This window comes from Cucurbita pepo, chromosome 8, assembly GCF_057944985.1.
Source record: "Cucurbita pepo subsp. pepo isolate OVF chromosome 8, ASM5794498v1, whole genome shotgun sequence".
NCBI lineage: Eukaryota > Viridiplantae > Streptophyta > Magnoliopsida > Cucurbitales > Cucurbitaceae > Cucurbita > Cucurbita pepo.
The window spans coordinates 1,918,610-1,937,464 of record NC_141805.1 but is presented as its reverse complement, the minus strand read 5'-3'; the positions used below and the strand labels follow the sequence as shown (position 1 = coordinate 1,937,464).

General features: G+C 37.2%; 4 protein-coding genes across 4 annotated transcripts; 1 reads left to right on the top strand and 3 right to left on the bottom strand.

Moving 5' to 3' along the window:
* Positions 1–89: 89 nt before the first annotated feature.
* On the top strand, positions 90–1,262 carry LOC111800059 (AT-hook motif nuclear-localized protein 20). Its single transcript, XM_023683639.2, has 2 exons — positions 90–93; positions 245–1,262. Exons 1-2 carry the CDS (start codon positions 90–92, stop codon positions 1,090–1,092), a joined length of 852 nt encoding a protein of 283 aa, XP_023539407.2. The 3' UTR covers positions 1,093–1,262.
* A 4,201-nt stretch (positions 1,263–5,463) lies between these two features.
* LOC111799991 (ethylene receptor 2) lies at positions 5,464–9,226 on the bottom strand. The gene is made up of 3 exons (XM_087126265.1): positions 8,535–9,226; positions 6,512–8,354; positions 5,464–6,369 (listed from the first exon to the last, which is right to left on the bottom strand). The coding sequence occupies exons 2-3, from the start codon at positions 8,276–8,278 to the stop codon at positions 5,824–5,826; spliced, it is 2,313 nt and encodes a 770-aa protein (XP_086982391.1). The 5' UTR covers positions 8,279–8,354; positions 8,535–9,226; the 3' UTR covers positions 5,464–5,823.
* Positions 9,227–14,223: 4,997 nt separating this feature from the next.
* On the bottom strand, positions 14,224–15,128 carry LOC111800058 (uncharacterized). Its single transcript, XM_023683637.2, has one exon. The coding sequence runs from the start codon at positions 14,893–14,895 to the stop codon at positions 14,434–14,436; it is 462 nt and encodes a 153-aa protein (XP_023539405.1). The 5' UTR covers positions 14,896–15,128; the 3' UTR covers positions 14,224–14,433.
* A 1,722-nt stretch (positions 15,129–16,850) lies between these two features.
* LOC111800551 (FHA domain-containing protein At4g14490) lies at positions 16,851–18,511 on the bottom strand. The gene has a single exon (XM_023684299.2). It carries the CDS (start codon positions 18,421–18,423, stop codon positions 17,251–17,253), a length of 1,173 nt encoding a protein of 390 aa, XP_023540067.2. The 5' UTR covers positions 18,424–18,511; the 3' UTR covers positions 16,851–17,250.
* Positions 18,512–18,855: the final 344 nt, after the last annotated feature.

The following is an 18,855-nucleotide window of genomic DNA, read 5'->3' as shown; positions in this document are numbered from 1 at the left end:
CCATTCCATTACTGCAACAACAACAGGTGCAAAGGGTTTTCCTCTTTGCATCTCTTCCTAAATTTCTCATCTTTCTCCAAAACTAAAATATGGGTTTTTCTTCTCTCTCTAAATTAACAAAAGGGTCTCTCTCCTTTTCCCTCAAAACCCTCTCCACAGATCAATTTCATTGATCCAATTCATTTCAAGATTGCACCTTTTTTTTTTTTTTTTTTAATTTTGGAGGAGTTTAATTAAATTTTAGGTCTGGCGAATCCTTGGTGGACCACGCAGGTGGGGCTGCCGGGGCTCGATCATCATCACCCGGCGGCGGTCAACTCACCAATCTTCAAACAAAGCGATGAAAACAGCGGCGGAGGAAGCGGAAGCCGAGAGGACGACGATGATGACAACAACCGTGATGAGCCGAAAGAAGGTGCTGTGGAGACCGGAAACCGGAGACCAAGAGGGCGTCCACCTGGATCTAAAAACAAACCAAAACCACCCATCTTCGTCACACGTGACAGTCCCAACGCCCTTCGGAGCTACGTTCTAGAGGTGGCTGCCGGATCTGACGTGGCGGATTCAATCGCCCAATTCGCTCGGAAGCGCCAGCGTGGCGTCTGTGTCCTCAGTGCAACCGGCTTGGTCGCTAACGTCACGTTACGTCAGCCTACTTCTCCCGGTTCGGTAATGCCACTCCAAGGAAGGTTTGAGATTCTCTCTTTAACCGGCGCGTTTTTACCCGGTCCAGCCCCACCCGGATCCACCGGGCTGACCGTTTACTTGTCGGGCGGTCAGGGGCAGGTTGTCGGCGGGAGCGTTGTTGGGTCGCTTGTGGCGGCCGGTCCTATTATGGTAATTGCTGCTACTTTTTCTAATGCCACTTATGAAAGGTTGCCTCTTGAAGATCCGGAGGATCATGAAATTGGCAGTGGATCCGCCTCACACGGCGGCGCTACAAGCCCACCACAGGAAATTAGAGGCGGTGGGCAGATGCCAACTGGGATGCCGGATCCCACTTTGCCGTTGTATAATTTACTGCCCGACATGATGCCCAACGGCGTTCAGCTCGGCCACGACGGCTATGCTTACGTCCGACCGCCGTATTGAAATCTTAAATTATGAGAACAAGAACGTTATACTGATTATTAGGATTGATGAGACCAAAAAAAAAAAAAAGGAGAATGTTTTTTTTTTTTTTTTTTTTCTTTTCTGGTTGGGATTAATAAACAAACAAGATAATTCGCTTGTCTTTTCAATTATATTGTTTTTTGTTCTTATTTCTCCTCTCATTATGGTGCTAATCTTATCTTATGGTGTATTAGTTATTCTAATCACAATTTGATTCCAGATTTGTAAATCATTTGAAGGGTTCAATTAGTTCAATTATTGCCTCAAAAACTTGTTTCAGTGTTTTTAGCTTTTTGAAACTCGAAAAAACTCAGTTATATGTAATTATTAAATTTCTTTTAGTCACTTAATCACTCTGTTTAGTTCATAACGTTGTCAACGAGAACATTACATAAAATATAAATTTAAAGATGTTATATTAAAAAATTTGAAGGATTTGGGAGATTAATTATAACCATTAAGAAACTATGTAAGAGTTAATTAAGTCATTATAAAGTTTTGAATTATTATAAAAAGTTAAAATATTATATTACCAATTAGGGTTTAATGTATATTATAATTATATTGATGAGCTCATTACCTTTACCAAATCTTTTAATTAAGCTTCATTGTTGTACCATCCATTTCCCCCAAATCAAGAGTAATCATTAGAGAAATTTTTTATTTATTGTGATTTTATGTTTTTTTTTATTTCAATTTCCCAACATGTTTGTTTAAAATAATTAAAAAATTGTTTGTTTGGAGACTAAAATATTCAAAATCTCTTAGAATTTGAGATTAATTTCGATTATACATCATTACATTTAAAATAAGATCAAACGTGGCATGACATCAATGCCTATCATTTGTTTAAACAATAAAATTTTCTAAAAGTATAATTGACCCACTTTTCAATTTAACCTAATTCATTCGTTCATCGAGCTACTTACTCGATCGCATAACGAGATAGTGTGTTTGATATTAGGGTTTAGGGTTTGAAAGCAAGAGAGAGATGGTATTCCCTATCCACTCATTGAAGTTTCACTATGTTCAAGATGTTGAAGGTGGGAAAGAAGAAGTATTCCCATTAAAGATGGGTTATGGGGTAGAGATGAAGAAAGACCCATAAAGACATTGGCATCAATAATATGAACTTAAAAACTCAATTTGGGAAGAGAATTGATTAAAAAAGGGTTATGAAAGGGGAATCTTACCCACTAAACCAAGAACAAAATTAATTAATGAAGCATAGAGAGAGGAATGGTGTGGAAAGTGGGGCAGGCAGCACCATCCAATCCATACAAAATGTTTGAGCTTTTCCCTTACCCATCAAACTTAGTGGTATCAATCAATCTTCTATGCTTAATCATGCTCTACACATCACCTTTTTTTTATATACTTTCTTCTTTATTTAACCTAACTTTCTTCTTCCCTTTTCCTTCTCCTCTTCCTCATTTCTTTGCATTTTATACACCAAGTTCCCATGATTTTGAACCTACTACTTTTATTTTGATCTTGAGTTCCGAAATTCTAGTTTGTATTTGACTTTTTTGTGAGATTCTACACTGATTGGAGAGAGGAAACAAGTGTCAGCGAGGACGTTGGGCCCTGAAAGGGGTGGATTGTGAGACCCCACGTCGATTCGAGAGGGGAATGAGTGTCAGTGAGGACGCTAGCCCTCGAAGAGGGGCGGATTGTGAGATCCCACATTGATTAGAGAGAGGAACGGGTGCCAGCAAGGATGCTAAGGCGGAAGGGAGTGAATTGTGAGATCTCACATCAATTGGAGAGGGAAACGACATTGATTGGAGAGGGGAACGAGTGTTAGCGAGGATGTTGAACCCTAAAGAGGGGTGGATTGTGAGATCTCACATCGACTGAAGAAGGGAACGACATTGATTGGAGAGGAAAACGAGTGTTAGTGAAGACACTAGGAACCAAAAGAGGGTGGATTGTGAGATGTCACATCCGTTGAAAAGTGAAACAAACCATTTTTTTTATAAAGAGGTGGAAACCTCTCCCTAGTAGACGCGTCTTAAAAACCTTAAGAAGGTGAAACTCAAAAGAAAAAACTTAAAAGAGGATAATATCTGCTATCGATAAGTTTGAGCCATTACACGTTTACTGATGCAAGGCATCTTAAATAGAGTTCAACTATTATAGGTAAAAGATGTGAAGAGACTCGTATGATATTATATTATTATAGAGACATGAAAGAAAATGTATTATCCTAATCTACCTTTCCAACTATGATTAAGAATAACTCTATCTTTTTCTCAAGAATAGAGAGAGAGAGTAGTTTCCCAAACAAGCTTCGTTTCGTTTATCATGGAGTACACGTCACCTATTTCTAACCCTAAAATTTCGAAAGGATTTACAAGTCAATACTAGAGATACGAACAAAATCTCACATAAGTTAAAAACAGATAAGTTCTTACGAAATTGCTCAATATAAAGGGTTTTTCAATAACATCTAAAGCAAAATTAAATGAGGTCGTAGATAATATGAAATCGATGAGAAGATAGAGAAATTCAATATAATTGATCTTTTAGTACTCGTAGTTGTAAACGACGAGGTTATGAAGAATGATTTGGAAGTAGAGGAAGAAGTATGAAGCAATACCCTACTGGAAAAGTGGGGAGGAATGGGAAAGGATATTTGATTTGACAAAAAAATGATGCTAAAAAAAATGGATGTTTTCCATTGAAGTTAATGGAGATGAGTATCCAAATCTGTAATCTTTGCTGTTTTTGCCCCAAAAAAAATGTCTTTTTTTTTTAACTCAATCCTGTGTGCCTCTTTCTCGCTCTGTTCCCCTTCTTCCACAAACGACAAACACCCGTTAAATCAAATTCCCGACACATACGTCATTTCCCACGTGTGCCTCTCTCCACTCTCTTTTTTGTCTTCTTTTTCCCACGTGACAAAGCTGTCTGTCTAACTCCCTTTCTCCCTCCTGCAAACCTAAATTATTATTCTTATTATTATTATTTTATGAAAATTAAAATAAATAAAAAAAACAATTCAGCCCATATTCCTTCTTCAAAAAGGCCTTAAAGCCCAGTGGGCCTGTCTATCATCTCTTTAACACCATAATGATTCAGCCCATATTCCTACTTCAAAAAGGCCTTAAAGCCCAGTGGGCCTGTCTATCATCTCTTTAACACCATAATGATTCAGCCCATATTCCTACTTCTAAAAGGCCTTAAAGCCCAGTGGGCCTGTCTATCATCTCTTTAACACTATAATGATTCAGCCCATATTCCTACTTCTAAAAGGCCTTAAAGCCCAGTGGGCCTGTCTATCAGCTCTTTAACACCATTTTGGTTTTCGTTTCATATCTTACTAGGCAACTAGATTAATGACTGATTTTTAGTAAACCAATTTAAAAAATAGTTAAACGAATGATGTTTTTTTTTTTTTTTTTTTTTTTTAATAGTATTATTATTAGATAATGAAATATAGACTAATAAAAATGAAATGAAATGAAATTTTAGATAAGCTTCGCGATGATTTTCAAGTTGTATTAGTAACATATTTTCTTATTCATATGTGAGGATGAATTCTGATATATTAGAGATGTCTTTTAATGTATATATGATGTGGTGACATGAACCAATACCAAGGAATTTTCATAACTCAAGGTCCAATGAAGAAGTTACTGTGAGTTTTAGTCGCTTAAATTCAAGCTATGATGAGATCGTCAAAGAAAATTCTATAAGTTATTTGGAGTCATTCTCTATATGTTGTGCAAAGTTGAGCTATCTGGAGAGAATATCGAGAGAGAGTGGGTAGGATTGAGTGAGAGTGATGGATTGGTTGTAGTGTACCATAATTAATAAACCCATGACATAATGTTGACAACCAAACCCATCTCTTTCACAAAATTTTAAATTTTTCATATTTTATAAACCCTAAGGCCCACAAACGCAGCCCAAAAGGTGAGGTGGCATGGTGGGGCCAGTTGCAGGGATAACCAAAAACAATTATTTATTTATTTATTTATTTATTTATTTATTTTTCTTGACGTTGAAACAAAGAGTCCATGTACGTAACACCTTCATGCATGCTTTCCACAACCAACAAAACAATAACCCATTATCCAAACAATATCATCTTTCTTTTTTTATTTATTTGTTTATTTTTTTAAACCATTTTCTCACTCTAAACCTCTCTCTCTCACATCACTGTTGGCTATCGAAAGATAGTGTTCGAGTACTAAATATGTATGAAAGATAGATAAAATATTAATTATCATTTAAAAGTCGATAGTTTCATGAACTTCAAGATACATAAATGAGTTTGGTAGGCTGACCTACGCTAGTATGGTCAAAATGGACTTTGAATAACGATTCAAGAATGGCACTAAATTTACATAACGTGTATCACATAATTAATTATGATCAACAATCAAATCACAAATAATAGAATTTGATTCTAAGAATCAAACCCAAAGAGACCTACTCGACTTGATAGAACATTTATTCAGTTCAGTTCATGGAATTGATTCGATATCTTTCGACCTAAGTCAAAACTATGACAAGATATAAGAAAGAATAATGGAAGCAGCCATTCTTCTTTCCCTCCCTCCGTGTTAGAAAGAATTAAAGGAGAAGGGGGGGTTGGGGCAACAACAACTATTGTATACCATTTTCACTGTCAAATTCTGGAATATTTTTTTCGAGTTCTTCGTGTGTCGTTCCTCTCTGGGCAGAAGCCATTTTTTGATCTCAAACGACCTTGTTCGTTTGCAGCAGAGCACGACGAAGCTCGGTGGTGATTCCTTGCAACTGAACTGGCTTTCGAATGAGACCGTTCATGCCAGTCTGAACACATTTTTCCCACAAGTCTTCACCTGCGCTTGCAGTTAATGCAATGATCACTGGTCTGTAATTCTGGCTTCGAAACTTTCGGATCCTCGACGTAACTTCGAAGCCATCTATTTCTGGCATGTAAAGATCCAAGAGCACCACTTGGATTGAGGCACTGGCAGGTGCCATGGCTGTTAGACATTCATATCCAGAAGAAACAGCAGTCACGTTGCAGCCCAACTTCTCGAGCAGTTTTCGTGTCACAGCTCTGTTCATGTCGTCGGCATCAGCTAAAAGAACTTGCAAGCCTCTGAAGATGGAGTTGGAGTGTGGATGTTCATATGATTCTCCAGACTCCGGTATGGCCACTGCTATCGAGGGTCGGAGTTGAAAACGAAGAACGAGTGCCATGCTTCGTGTAAAGCCTTGAGGATTTGGGATTACCCATATATTCCCTTGCATCAACTGCCAGTGATAAAACCATAAACAACCGAGGAAATATAAGAACTTGAACCAAAACTTACACAAAACTTCTAATTGGAATAGCAAAAGTTGGTAAATATGAGATATTCATATAAAAGAACTCGAACCTAAACATATCTCTCACCTTAACGAGCTTCTTGCAGATGGTAAAGCTCAAGCGTTCCTCGGCTCCGTCCCCGCTAGCGTATCTCCAATCCCCAGATACCACGTTAGGAATAGAGCCGCCCTCGGATTGAGAGTTACTCTTGTTTATCCCAATCTCAAATCTGATATATGCATCCCCATCAGAAGAGTTTTGTCTCCAGTTACCCCATCTTTGGTCGTTCCTTCCCTGACTTCCGCTCTCAGCGACAACCCGAAACAAAGCATATCCTCCTCCCTGGTTGATGTCATTTAAGAGGCTCCCTACCATATGTAAAATCACCTGAAAAACCCTTCTCTCGTCGCCCATGACGTGATCGGGCAGAGATCTCTGAACCTCGAACGCAAAACCAAAGCCCTTATAAGTACACAAGCACTTGGCAAGACAACCTGCCTCCTTTATCATTGAATGTAACCTGAAAGATCTCATCTCCAATTCCAAAGGAAATCTTGCACTATCCTTAATCGAATCGTCCATAACATCATCTATCAATGTCGATACAACATTACCAGTCCTCGCCATTGCATCAAGGATAATTTGTTGGTCGTCGTTAACATTCTCGTTCTGCAGCATCGAAAGCAAACCCAAGATGGAGTGCATAGGTCTCCTCATACCATCACTCATTACCATCTGAAAGGATTGCCTAGCTTGGCTTGCCATCATAGCTTTCATCTTAGCCTGCTGCAGCGCTCGGTTTTGTTCGGCCAGTTTCTCCCTCATGAGCTGGGACTCTTCGAGAAGGGCGGCATGGGAGAGAGCTACAGCCACCTGGTCAGCAACAACCTTAATTATCTCAAGTTCCTGGTTGTTCCAAGATCTAGGCTGTCCACCAGGGAGAACCAAAACCAAAATTGCATAGTAAGTCGGAACAATCTCAGGAGTTCCTCCTTTAAAATTCGAAACACGTAGCATCGGCATTCTAATCGCTGCTGCAGGTCCCCGTTGATCAGACTCGCCACAGTTAGCAACAACAAGAGCTGAATTTGGTCCAAGAATGTTAACCCCATCGCTACCCTTGATTCTAATGACATCGGAATCACTAATCGGTATAGAGACATTATAACCATCTGAGAAGCTCCTATCCTTCAACTCATGAGTCAAATTCATGACTGTCTTGCTCTCATTAGGCATCCAAACAGCACAGTAATGCAAACCCAAAGTTTGAGAAAGCTCATACATGGTCGTGTAAAGTATGGTATGTCGATCAAGCGACTTGCGGATCTCTTGAGTAAGCATCCGAACGTGTAAGCCAGCTTCGTTCTGCCTCATTATCATCCCAACTTCGATGCCGAGATCCCATGTCTTCTTCTTCAACATAAACTCCCTTACCTTCACCTTGAGAAGCAAAGGAATGAGAGTGATGAGGGTAATAGCAGTAGCACAAGAAACCAGAGCTGTGAGGATTTTGAAGACAGTGAGAGCTAGCATTAACTGGAAGGAGTGAGGGCCATAAGTCCAGCCATTGAGCAAATGGGTCAAACCACATAGAACAATGAAGGAAATGAACTGAAACAGAACCCATTTGAAGGGTACATTGGAGCAGCTAACGAAGTAAAGAAGTTCAATAGGGATGGAGAAGTAAGCCACAGCAATCAAGAAATCACTCACACGCTGACACTCCAAAATGCTCTCGATGCTCCATAAACTACCCTCATCGTCGCAATTACATCGCGGAAATCCGTTGTCGGTAGCAGAAACAGATACCAATAATAACAAAATCAGAAACCCAGATGGCAATGCCTTGAACATTGCATCCAAAACCCAAGTTTCTTCAATCCATTTAAGCCCAAAATTCGAGACACTCAAACCCCAATGGCCGCCTCAACTATAACAAGAACACACGCATCAGCACAGAGAAAGCATATCAACCCGATTCAAACTTCACCGATCAAAAATCAACAGCATTATCAAGAAATTGAAACCTAAACCAAACCTAACCAACCCCGCTAAGATCAAAGAAGCATAATCGATTAAAACGCAAAATAGAGAAAGAAGAACACCAAACCTGAAGAGGGAAAACCAACAAGTCGCCAATACATCAGATTCCATTCACATCCAGCTCCAGATCTTAGCATTCCACCATATGCAAAGATCTCAAACGCTTCACAATCCGATGTCCCTCATCCATTAATCCAATCCATTCCGCGTTTCGCCCATTTAAACACAAACCCACCAAACAGAAACCCAAATCAATCAATCAATCAATCAATCAATCAATCCCAGAACACCTCTTGTTCCTCAGAGCAAAAACAGGGAAAAAAAACAAAACAAAACAAAACAAGAAATCCTCCCGGAATAAGATTGAAAACCAGAAAGAAAAACAGGATTCGAATCGAAACCCAGCAGTAAGAAGGCGATTGAAGAATAAAAACAAGAAGAGAGCAAGAAAATCGGAGAGAATCGAAACCAGATCTTCTTTAGTGGACAGAGGTGCGCTCTAATCCTTATAGGTAGCTTACAGAAATCATACTCGAAAAAAGAGGGGGGAAACAAACAAGAAAGGAAGAGGAAAAAATCAAAAACTAACGAGAAGAAAGAAGGCTACACTCTTCTCTTTGTGATTCGCGAACTGGTTCTGTGATGCCCTTTCTCTCTCCCTGCCCTTGAAAATTCAAACACAGAGTAAACACGTTTTTGTAGAGAGAGAAGTGAAGAACATTGGAGAAAAACGCAGACTGCGTGCGCCGTTGTTTCGGAAACGAGCAGGAAAAATAAATAATTTATTTATTTAAAAAAAAAAAAAGGAAAGAGAGAGAGAGAAGGAGTGGGGCCCACAGGCTCTTACATGAAGAGAACTTAGACGCCCTTCTGCTTATAAACGTCTTTCTCACTCCCCCAAAATACTTTTGTTTTATTTCTCTCTCTCCTATTTTTCCCTTTCCTTTTTTATTATTAATCTACTTCCTATTTGCCACGTGGCCTACTCTCTTTCACTCCCACCACCACTCTCACTCTTCGCGCGTGTTCTCCACCTTCTTCTCCTTCCTCCACCCTATTTTAATACCTTACCTGTCATATTATTTTAATTAATTTCAACATAGTTCAAATTGATATATATTTAATTATTAAAAATTTATTAAAAAAATAATAATAAAAATAGATAATTGAAAAAACAAAATAAGGATAGGTGCAAATAAAGTAGGAGTTTTAGTGGTTGGTAATGTTTAATGCTTTAAAATATTGGACTCTACAATGGTCCAAGTCATGAATAGCTAATGAATCCAAATCCAAAGAATATATGCTGGATCCTTTCCTATATATATATATATAGTTTTCAATAATTATGTTTATAAATACCATTTTCATGTATAAATTTCATTATTTCATCATCTACTTTTTATTTATATTTCCAAAATTAAAATTAAAATTTGAAAGTTAATTCATTTTGGTTGAATTTTGATGGTTAAGAAAATCCTTAATCTACCTTCCTCAACAATCTTTTTTAATCTTTTAAATTTTAAAATATTTTAAAAAAATATTGACTTTTGTCATTTTATTTACCATGTTATCTCTTATAAAATAGTAAATGAACAGGACCCAAATTATAAAAATTGAAAATAGGTTAAATTTTTTTAAAATAAAGAATTTCTTTGGTTAGAAAAAGGGGTTACAACCTAAGACATACCCTATCTTTAAGATTATTATGAACATTTACCGTTTGTAACTCATGTTAGTGATGAAATATTTCTTATTTGAGCTTTATATAATTCACGAGAGGTGTAGGAAAAACCACTGGTGATGAAGATCTAGAAGATGTTGATCCAATAGACACCTACTAAAATCAGGAAGAATAGTAGAACTCGTGCTCATGGAAGGTAAGACGTCGGGTGGGCGAGAACTAGAAGAATAGATATTAACGTCATATTTATTGCAAATAAGATTATTATAATTAAAAAGACAAACTCGGAATATGATATTTTGGAGTGGTACAATTGTATCCACGTGATCCACGCGTTTCACGGCGAGAATAGCGAGAGGGAAAGCGCGCGTTTGGAAAGGAATTGAAAATGGTTGGATTTTGTATTTTGTATTTTATATTTTTGTATTTTTGTATTTTGTTGATTGGCATTTAATGCAAATACAGAGCAAAAGACCTGAAGAAATAAAATAAAAAAATAAAATAAAATAAAAAAATAAGGGATGGGTCACGCGAGGTAAAGGGAAGTGGAAATAAAGATCCAAACCCAATTCTTTGTATACTAAAAATGGAAGCATCCAAATCTTTATATCCGGCGTTTTTTCTTCAACGAGTAGTGGCAGCCGATGCCGATCCCTTTCTTTTCTTTTTTTCCTTTTTATTTTTTAATTTTTAATTCCCCCCCTCCCCTAACAATATTATTTAATGTACCTCTCTCAATTTACCATTTTGCCCCTTCCCTCCGTCCCTCGTCTCAACTCTACCAAAGGCTGATTTGGTAAACATACATATATTGGTTTTATAAACAATAATTTATTTTATTTTTGTTTCTTTTAGCCAATTGAATTATTATATGTAGGATTAAATTAAGTTATTTAATATATGATTGCTACATTATACGTCTGATATATTAATTATAATAGTCACGTTTATTGATTTTCTAAAATTAGCTCTCTGATTTCATTTATATGTTGTCTATGACCTTTTATAAATTACACGGTAGATTCACGAAGGTAATTTTTTTCTTTCATAATTTTAATTTAGTCTCGTTCAATTTTAGTGTATAGTTAAAAATGATATTTTGAAATAATAGAAAATATTTTGTATGTATAAAAATTTAAGACAATTATTTATCTGTGTATATGAAAATTATAGTAATTACGAACCCGTGTGTATAAAAAAGATAATTATCTATTTACAATGGTAATTTTCATAAAATAAAAAAAATATGAATTATAAATTAATACTAATGCCTCTCTCTCCACGTGTTCTTACTCAGACAAGTGAGTTTGAATAGTTTTCTAACGTGCAATTGAATTTATTTGTTGTTAATCAAAACATTTATATATTTTTTTTTTAATTACTTATTAAAATATTAGAAAAAAAAATCATTTTAATTTGTATAATCTTAATATTAAAAGTTCTATGTTTATATCTTGGGAACCTAACGTCCTCGTTGAATATTGCTCGGTGTTTGATTTTGATATCATTTGTAACAGTCTAAGCTCATCGCTAGTAAATATTGTCCATTTTAGTTCGTTATATATTGTAGTGGCCTCCCGAAGTGATTGGATATTTAGAATAGTGACACGTGGCAGTGATAAATGTATACTGAAACTCTTTCCCTTAATTTCCTTAGTGGAGAGAGTTGGTGGGGAATATGGATGAGTTTGGTCTAAAATTCCGACCGAAATTAACGTTAATTTAGACATAAAATAATGATTATTTAATGGCATTGCTCTTTGCTATCGAATTGCCTCTTTGACTAAATTTGTTGTACTTTGAAGTAATAATCTTGATGTCTCACAATTAAGCATTTAATGAAACTTAGATATTGAATTAATATTTACACAAAAAAAAATATATTAGAGTTGATATTATTAATACGTGACATATTTCTTCTATTCACAATTTGATAAATTAATGATCCGTTACTATTCAATATTATAATCTAATTTAATTATTGATTAATATAAAATATAATTACTTAATAATATTTGTGGTAGGAGTGTACATTCAACCCGACAACCTAGACCATCCCAACTCGAACTGTAAGGGTTGGGTTGGGTTGGATTAACATTTCGGATTCATTTTTCTTAACCCGAATTGAATCGGTTCGGTTTTGTGATAATAAAATTTAAAACTCAATCCAATCATCTATTTTTAAGTTGTCAGGTTGTCTTTTTATTATTAATATTATTTTTAAAAAACCATACTGTCACATACACACATTAAATATTCTTAATTTTAGTTATAATTTTAGGGATAGGTTTGGATTGTAACCCGTTGGTCGAGTCAAAATGTCAACTCACAAATTAACCCGATCTTTCGATTTTTTCGAAAATTCAATCCAATTCAAATTAAAAAAAAAAAAAAAAATTATAACCCAACTCAACTTATATTATTATTAAAACATTTCATTATTTTCTTTTTATTCAATCTCGTCTAGTTTGAAGACCTACACCCCATAAAAACTATCTATTGACCTGTTGATCCTGACACAAGCTTAGAATTTTAACTATTCGAGAATAGCATCTCACTGATGGCTCGAGCACATTCAGAAGTGGACTTTCTTCACCCTCCACTTAAGATGTATACGAAAGGTAACAATGAATCTTCTTCGTAACGTGTTTCTGTCAAGATACAAGTGTCAGGACCACCAATATCTTTACAGACAAATCTATTATACCGAACGTAAACTCAGACACTCGCACTTTCACTATCTACCAATGTGTAGGAGGGGGGGTGGAGGAATAAAGAAAAAAGTGGTGGGGGTGTCTGCAAAAATGCACATGCAAATGCAACATCCCATGTGTTGGAAATAAGAGGGTCCATTTGGGAAAGCATTGAAATGTGACCATCTTCGTCATGCAGCCATAGCCGCCGCCGCCGCCGCCGCCACCACCACCACCAAGTAGCTTTCCAGTCCACGAAAATGGTGGGCCGAAGTTTGGGCCATGAGGAGAACGTAAATCAATGGGCCCGGACTGGCCCACGTTCTTTTCGATGTCAAATATCATCATTGTTAGAGCCCATTAGGGCCCATTGGAGACATTTTAACAAAATAAAAAATAAAAAAATAAAGGGAGAGAGGAGAAGGCAAAAGACAGAACAGAGTTGTGTTCTTTAATTGCATGGGGATCACGTGAGTGTCACTGTCCCAAGTGATATTGGATAAGAAAAAAAAAAAGATAAAATAAAATAAAATTTCTATACGTGGGGTTTATGCACGCAGTTGCAGACCAAAAAAAGGAGGGCATTTATGAGAATACACAAATTCCTATCAAATTTTATCTATTTTGAGCGGGAAATCTCCTTTTAAAATAAGATAAAAACTCAGACAAATAATTTCTGAAATCAATACGAGGTAACAAAAATGTCCGACCCTTTTAATTTAAATTACACTAAATTACTCATTTACCCTCCCAACTTTCTCCTATTTACTAAACATTAAATAACTTCTACCTTTTAAACTACATATTTAATTAATTTTAGGTTAAATTAACCATTTTTTTTTCCAATATTATAATTTAAAATTGGTTTGAATGGTGGAATAAAACCTCTTATAGTTAAAAATATATATATATATATATATATATATATATATATATATAAATTTAAACAAAATTAGAACCTTTATTCGCTCCGTTGAGAATTGTTGGGAATAATCTTGGATTTATACGGAAGGAATACATCTCTATTAATATTATTGGATGATGGAAGTCCATGGAAGTCCTACTACTTTAGGGAATGATCGTGAATTTATAAGTGAGGAATACTCACTCCATTGGCATGAGGCCTTTTGGGAAGTCGAAAACAAAACTAAGCTATGAGAGTTTAGACTCAAAGTGGACAATATACCATTATTGTGAGAGTCGTAGTTCCTAACAAATTGGAACCCAGAGAATTTTAGGGAAGTTAAAAGCACAATCACGAGAGTTTATGTTCAAAATAGACAATATAATTGTAGAGAGTCGTGATTCATAACGCAACCTAAGCTCCAAACAAATTGGAACCGAGAGAAAAAGATGAAGATTAAGAAGAATCGAACACACATTTGAATTCCGGGATTCGGGGATTCATATGATTTCATTAGGTGTGGCATTGAGAAATGAAAAGTGCAAAAGAACAGGGGAGGGGACAGAATTTAGTACTAATAATAATGCTGAATATTCTGTTTTGAATAGCTACGTCTGAGAAAGATAACAAAATTACATTTCAGCAAGTACTCTTTATTATCCGTCGCTGTACACAAAAACATGAAAAATCAGCGATATTCATGTCCTAATCGCAGCTCCAAATCAACCTCTTCATTTTTCCACACACCCCTGTTTTGATCAATTTGGAGGCTAAGATTTGCCCCCAACACCAGCTCTTCATTCACACTCTCCGATCTCTGTTGGTGAATAGGGAAGTTCGCCGCCATGGCCGCCGCCGTCGTGTCGAAATACATCCGGTAAGAGGGTGGTAAAGGGGCAGTGGGTTGGGTTGAAAGATGAGGGAAAATTTGGTGGTTAGAATGGGAGGAAGAGGTGCGGCGTTTGGCTTTGGCTCTGTCTTTGCGGTGGATGTTCATATGGCCACCAAGAGCTTGTGCGTTGGTGAACCCACGCTTACAAAATGTGCACTCATAAGGCCTTTTTGTGCTATCATTATCCAATTCCTCGTCCTTTTGGTGCTCATATTCGTCGCTCCAACTGTCCCAGCTCCCCTGCTTGCCAAAATCCATGCAGACCCCACAAAGCAAAAACAAAGATTAAGAGGGGAAAATTTGTGGGGGGAAGGGTGGTAGAAAGTGGAGGCTTTATACAGAGACTAAAAAGTAAAGGCTCATACAAAGACAAACACAAAACATCTGCCATTTTCCATTCTGGCATTTATGGATGTTTCTTAAGCAGCCTTATATGGGGATTCACTTTGTCGAACCTCACGACGACGTCGAGTTTACGAGAGAGAAACTGTAAAAATAACTCGATATCGATATTGAGCTGAGTAAATGTGTGGAAGAGATCATTAAAAAGGTAAGGGAACGTGGGCCAATTTTGGGGCGAAGAGCTGCTGGGTGCAGTAAGGTCACGAGAGATACCCCTTCCAAAGAGCAATCCTTGTTTCTCTCATTCATCTTTTACATGTGATTATTATACTCGCAATTAAGGCCCATGCCTCTTCTTCATTTTTCCCTACCATACAAACGCCCAATGTTCATCAAACTTTTTTCTTTGGGTTCGAGTTCATTTAATTGAATTCAATTCATTTGAGTTGATGTATTTATGGGTGTTTTTCGTTGGGATTTGATGTTTTGGCTTGAGTTCTCGTCATATGTTGTCAAGGTCATGATTATTAATTGATATACGTCAAACAACTTGTTGGTTCAAATTGACGTCCTCATCTCTTGATCGAAACTATATACTCTAAGTCAATTGACTTATTAACTTATTATAAATAACATTATTCTCGTACAAATTATTTATTACAATACGAAACCGAGTTAGATTCGAGGGATTATTTAAATTAATAAATAATAGAAAAGAAATTGGAAGGGGTGTGGAATTGAATGTAATAAAGAGAAGCTAGGTAAGGTAGGTTGCATGAATGTTTTTAGATGGCGGTGTGGGGCCCTCACAGTGGGACCAGTTAACAACAGATTTTGACATCATTCTTTCCAACTTTGCCATCATTTATTAATAATAATTACAAAATATCTCTACCTTACAACGTCCTTATTACTATTTTTATATGGCCCATTGGGCTTCAAAATTATTATGGCCCAAAATAAATACAATTCATTGGGCTTAATTCGAACAAATCGTTGTCGTGTTCTACATTTGTTAAACTCGTATGATTCTGTATAATTTAAAGAATAAAAATATAATTATTAAATTACAATTTTGAGGCTTAGTTAAAGAATGAAAAGAAAACAGTAGATAAGCCACAGAGTTGAGCAGTATCATACTATTGTGGAGGTCAACGAAAACATAGGGTATTGCAAATGAGATCCAGAAGCTTGGGCTGAATGGAAACCTTTTGAACAACCATCAATGGCAGGGTCATACTCAAGACACTGACGACAATGACAACGCCAGTATGTTTATAATCCACACTTCCTGTGCCTTATGTTTGTGAGGGTGTTTTTCCCAGCAATGGCATTCTCCTAGAGCTCTTAACCAAGTTGGGACAAATGCAAAAGGGAAGGGAGGAAAGATGTGAAATGATTTGGGCTCTTTGGAGTTTGAACATTAGGCAATGGACTATATGTGATTTGTTCGGAGACTACCATAAACATCCCTAGAGGAGTATTCGAAGTGACAATGAGATCATATGGCGTGTAGGAATGTTCTTTGTCAAGGGCGCCTATCATTTGTGTTTTGCAGGAACAAGAAGAAAACAATCTATCCCTTCGGAGCCCAACGTCTTTGCTGTCACTCGTTCCCCCCTCTAATTAGTGTGAGATCTCACGATCTACCCCCTTCGGGACCCAGAGTCTTCACTAGTCCACTACCCAATGTCTAGCTCTATACCATTTGTAACAGCCTAGAATAGTAGGATGGTTTGAGGACATATGACTATCGGGATTGGATCTCAGATCACGCAAAGTAAGAGGATATACAACAATCATTAATCATAATGTGGTGTACATGGACAGAGGAACCACATTATCTTTCACGGGGAGAAATCAGACACTCAAAAGAAGTATTTTCATATTAATTAACAAACATCTAATAGACAAGCCCAAATTTCTATGATAGTTTCTCATAAATTACAATGCTTGTTATGACTACATGGAGAGTTTCAAAGCCATTAAATCAACATGTCGTTTCCTAGCTTCAATGAAGGAAAACTTTCATCAGTTTTCATAAATAATCACCCGAGATACAGTTCCTAATCCAACTAAAGCTATATGTCTAAGCCAGAGCAAGTCGCCATCTAAATTGATTGACACATAAACAGTGAAATTTTACGCGGGACATCATAAATGATATATTAAAGGATCAAGAAGGTGTCTTTAACAAGAAGGATCTGTACAAAATGTTAAATCAAATGAGAAAGCAAAAGGGTTACCTCGTACACCAGTGTTTTTCCTGCACTAACCTCCCCGGCAATTCGCAGACTTCTGCTGTGCAACATACTCCCGTACTTGTGCAGATTTAATTCTCATACCAGAAATTATCTCTTCAGTTGCATCAATGATTTGTTTAGGCACATGGGTCTCCAAATAATCAAACCACTCCCCAAGTGTCATCTTCTTCAAATCTGGCGCCTTCTCGGCCTTACAAAGAAAGTTCTCATCGTGAGAAGCTCTCCGGTCATCAACCTCTTTGCAATTTTCTGAAATAAGTACATTTTCGCTTTCATCTCGATCACAAACCTCTTGAGGGCTAGACCCACTGCATGTTTCTTCTAAGCTCTTCTGCTCGACGTTTTCACTGGGTTCCAATTTTATGACTGTACTGCAATCCGGTGGCTCCTTTTGCAATTTCTTCCTTCCTCTAGTTCCCGCTCTCGTCTTTTTTGCCACAGCCTTTACTTCAACACCCACACATGAATTCTCGGGAACACTCTCAAGAACTGAATCTGTGGCCACAGACACAATGTTTTTCGTTCTACGAGTACTTCTAGTAATAATCTTCCGGCTGGATTCGTTTCCAATGTCGCTCACATTTTCTGGCGCTCTTCCCACATCTAAAGTGCTCTCAATTTTCTTGCAGTCCGGTACTTGGCTAGTAATATCACCTTTCACACCCTTGCCTTTTCTCCCCCTTCGACATCTTCCACTCTCCAACGTCGCGTCATTAGCTCCCATAAGTACGCTGATCTCTTCCACGACCTTTCCTCTTCGACTCCCAGTTTCAGCAACTGATCCCACCATATCCGAACCATTACACTTCTCAGCAGCCTTCCGCCTTGGATTTCGCCTCGACTGACACTCTTCATTACTGTTTAATCTAACTAAAATGGAAGTCAACTCACCGAATTTAATGGTGTCGCCATCGTTTAGAACGAAGGCGTCTTGTGGAGGAAGCTTGGTGTCGTTAACAAAGGTGCCATTAGAAGAATCGAGGTCCCGAAGCGCCCACTTGCCTGCAATAGACTTGGATTCAATAGAGAGGTGCTTGGTGGAGATGCCGGCGTCTTTGATGGCAATGGAGTTTCCCCGAACAACGCGACCGATTCGAATCGTCGATCCAGGTGGAAAATCTAGGGTTTCGCCCTCGCGAGGGCCTTGAACTACAATGAGACTAATTGCAGAGGGTTCCATGGTGAGATGCCTCCCAATTTCGAAATGTAGCAATTGAATCGAGAGGATCTTGATCCCTTTTTTTTTTTTTTTTTTTTTTTTTTTTTGGGGAAATGAAAATGCAAATGGGAAAGGCGCGGTTTCCCATTTTGAAGTTCGGCTTCCCTCCAATTCCACTTTCTCTCTCCTCCGCTATTGGGCCAACTAAATGGGCTCTCGGCCCATTTTGAACATCATGTCTTGATGGGCCATAAAAGCCCAGACATTTAGGAAATATACATTTTTGACCTTCTAAGTTTAAAGTTGATGTTATTTATCCCTAAAATGTTGTATATAAGTCTTCGGAGTATTTAAGAATGTTTCAAAAGATTAAAAATTTAAAATTAAAAGTTAGTTGACGAGAATATTAATTTAGACTCACGTGACTTTTTATTTGTTTATTATCTCTTTACC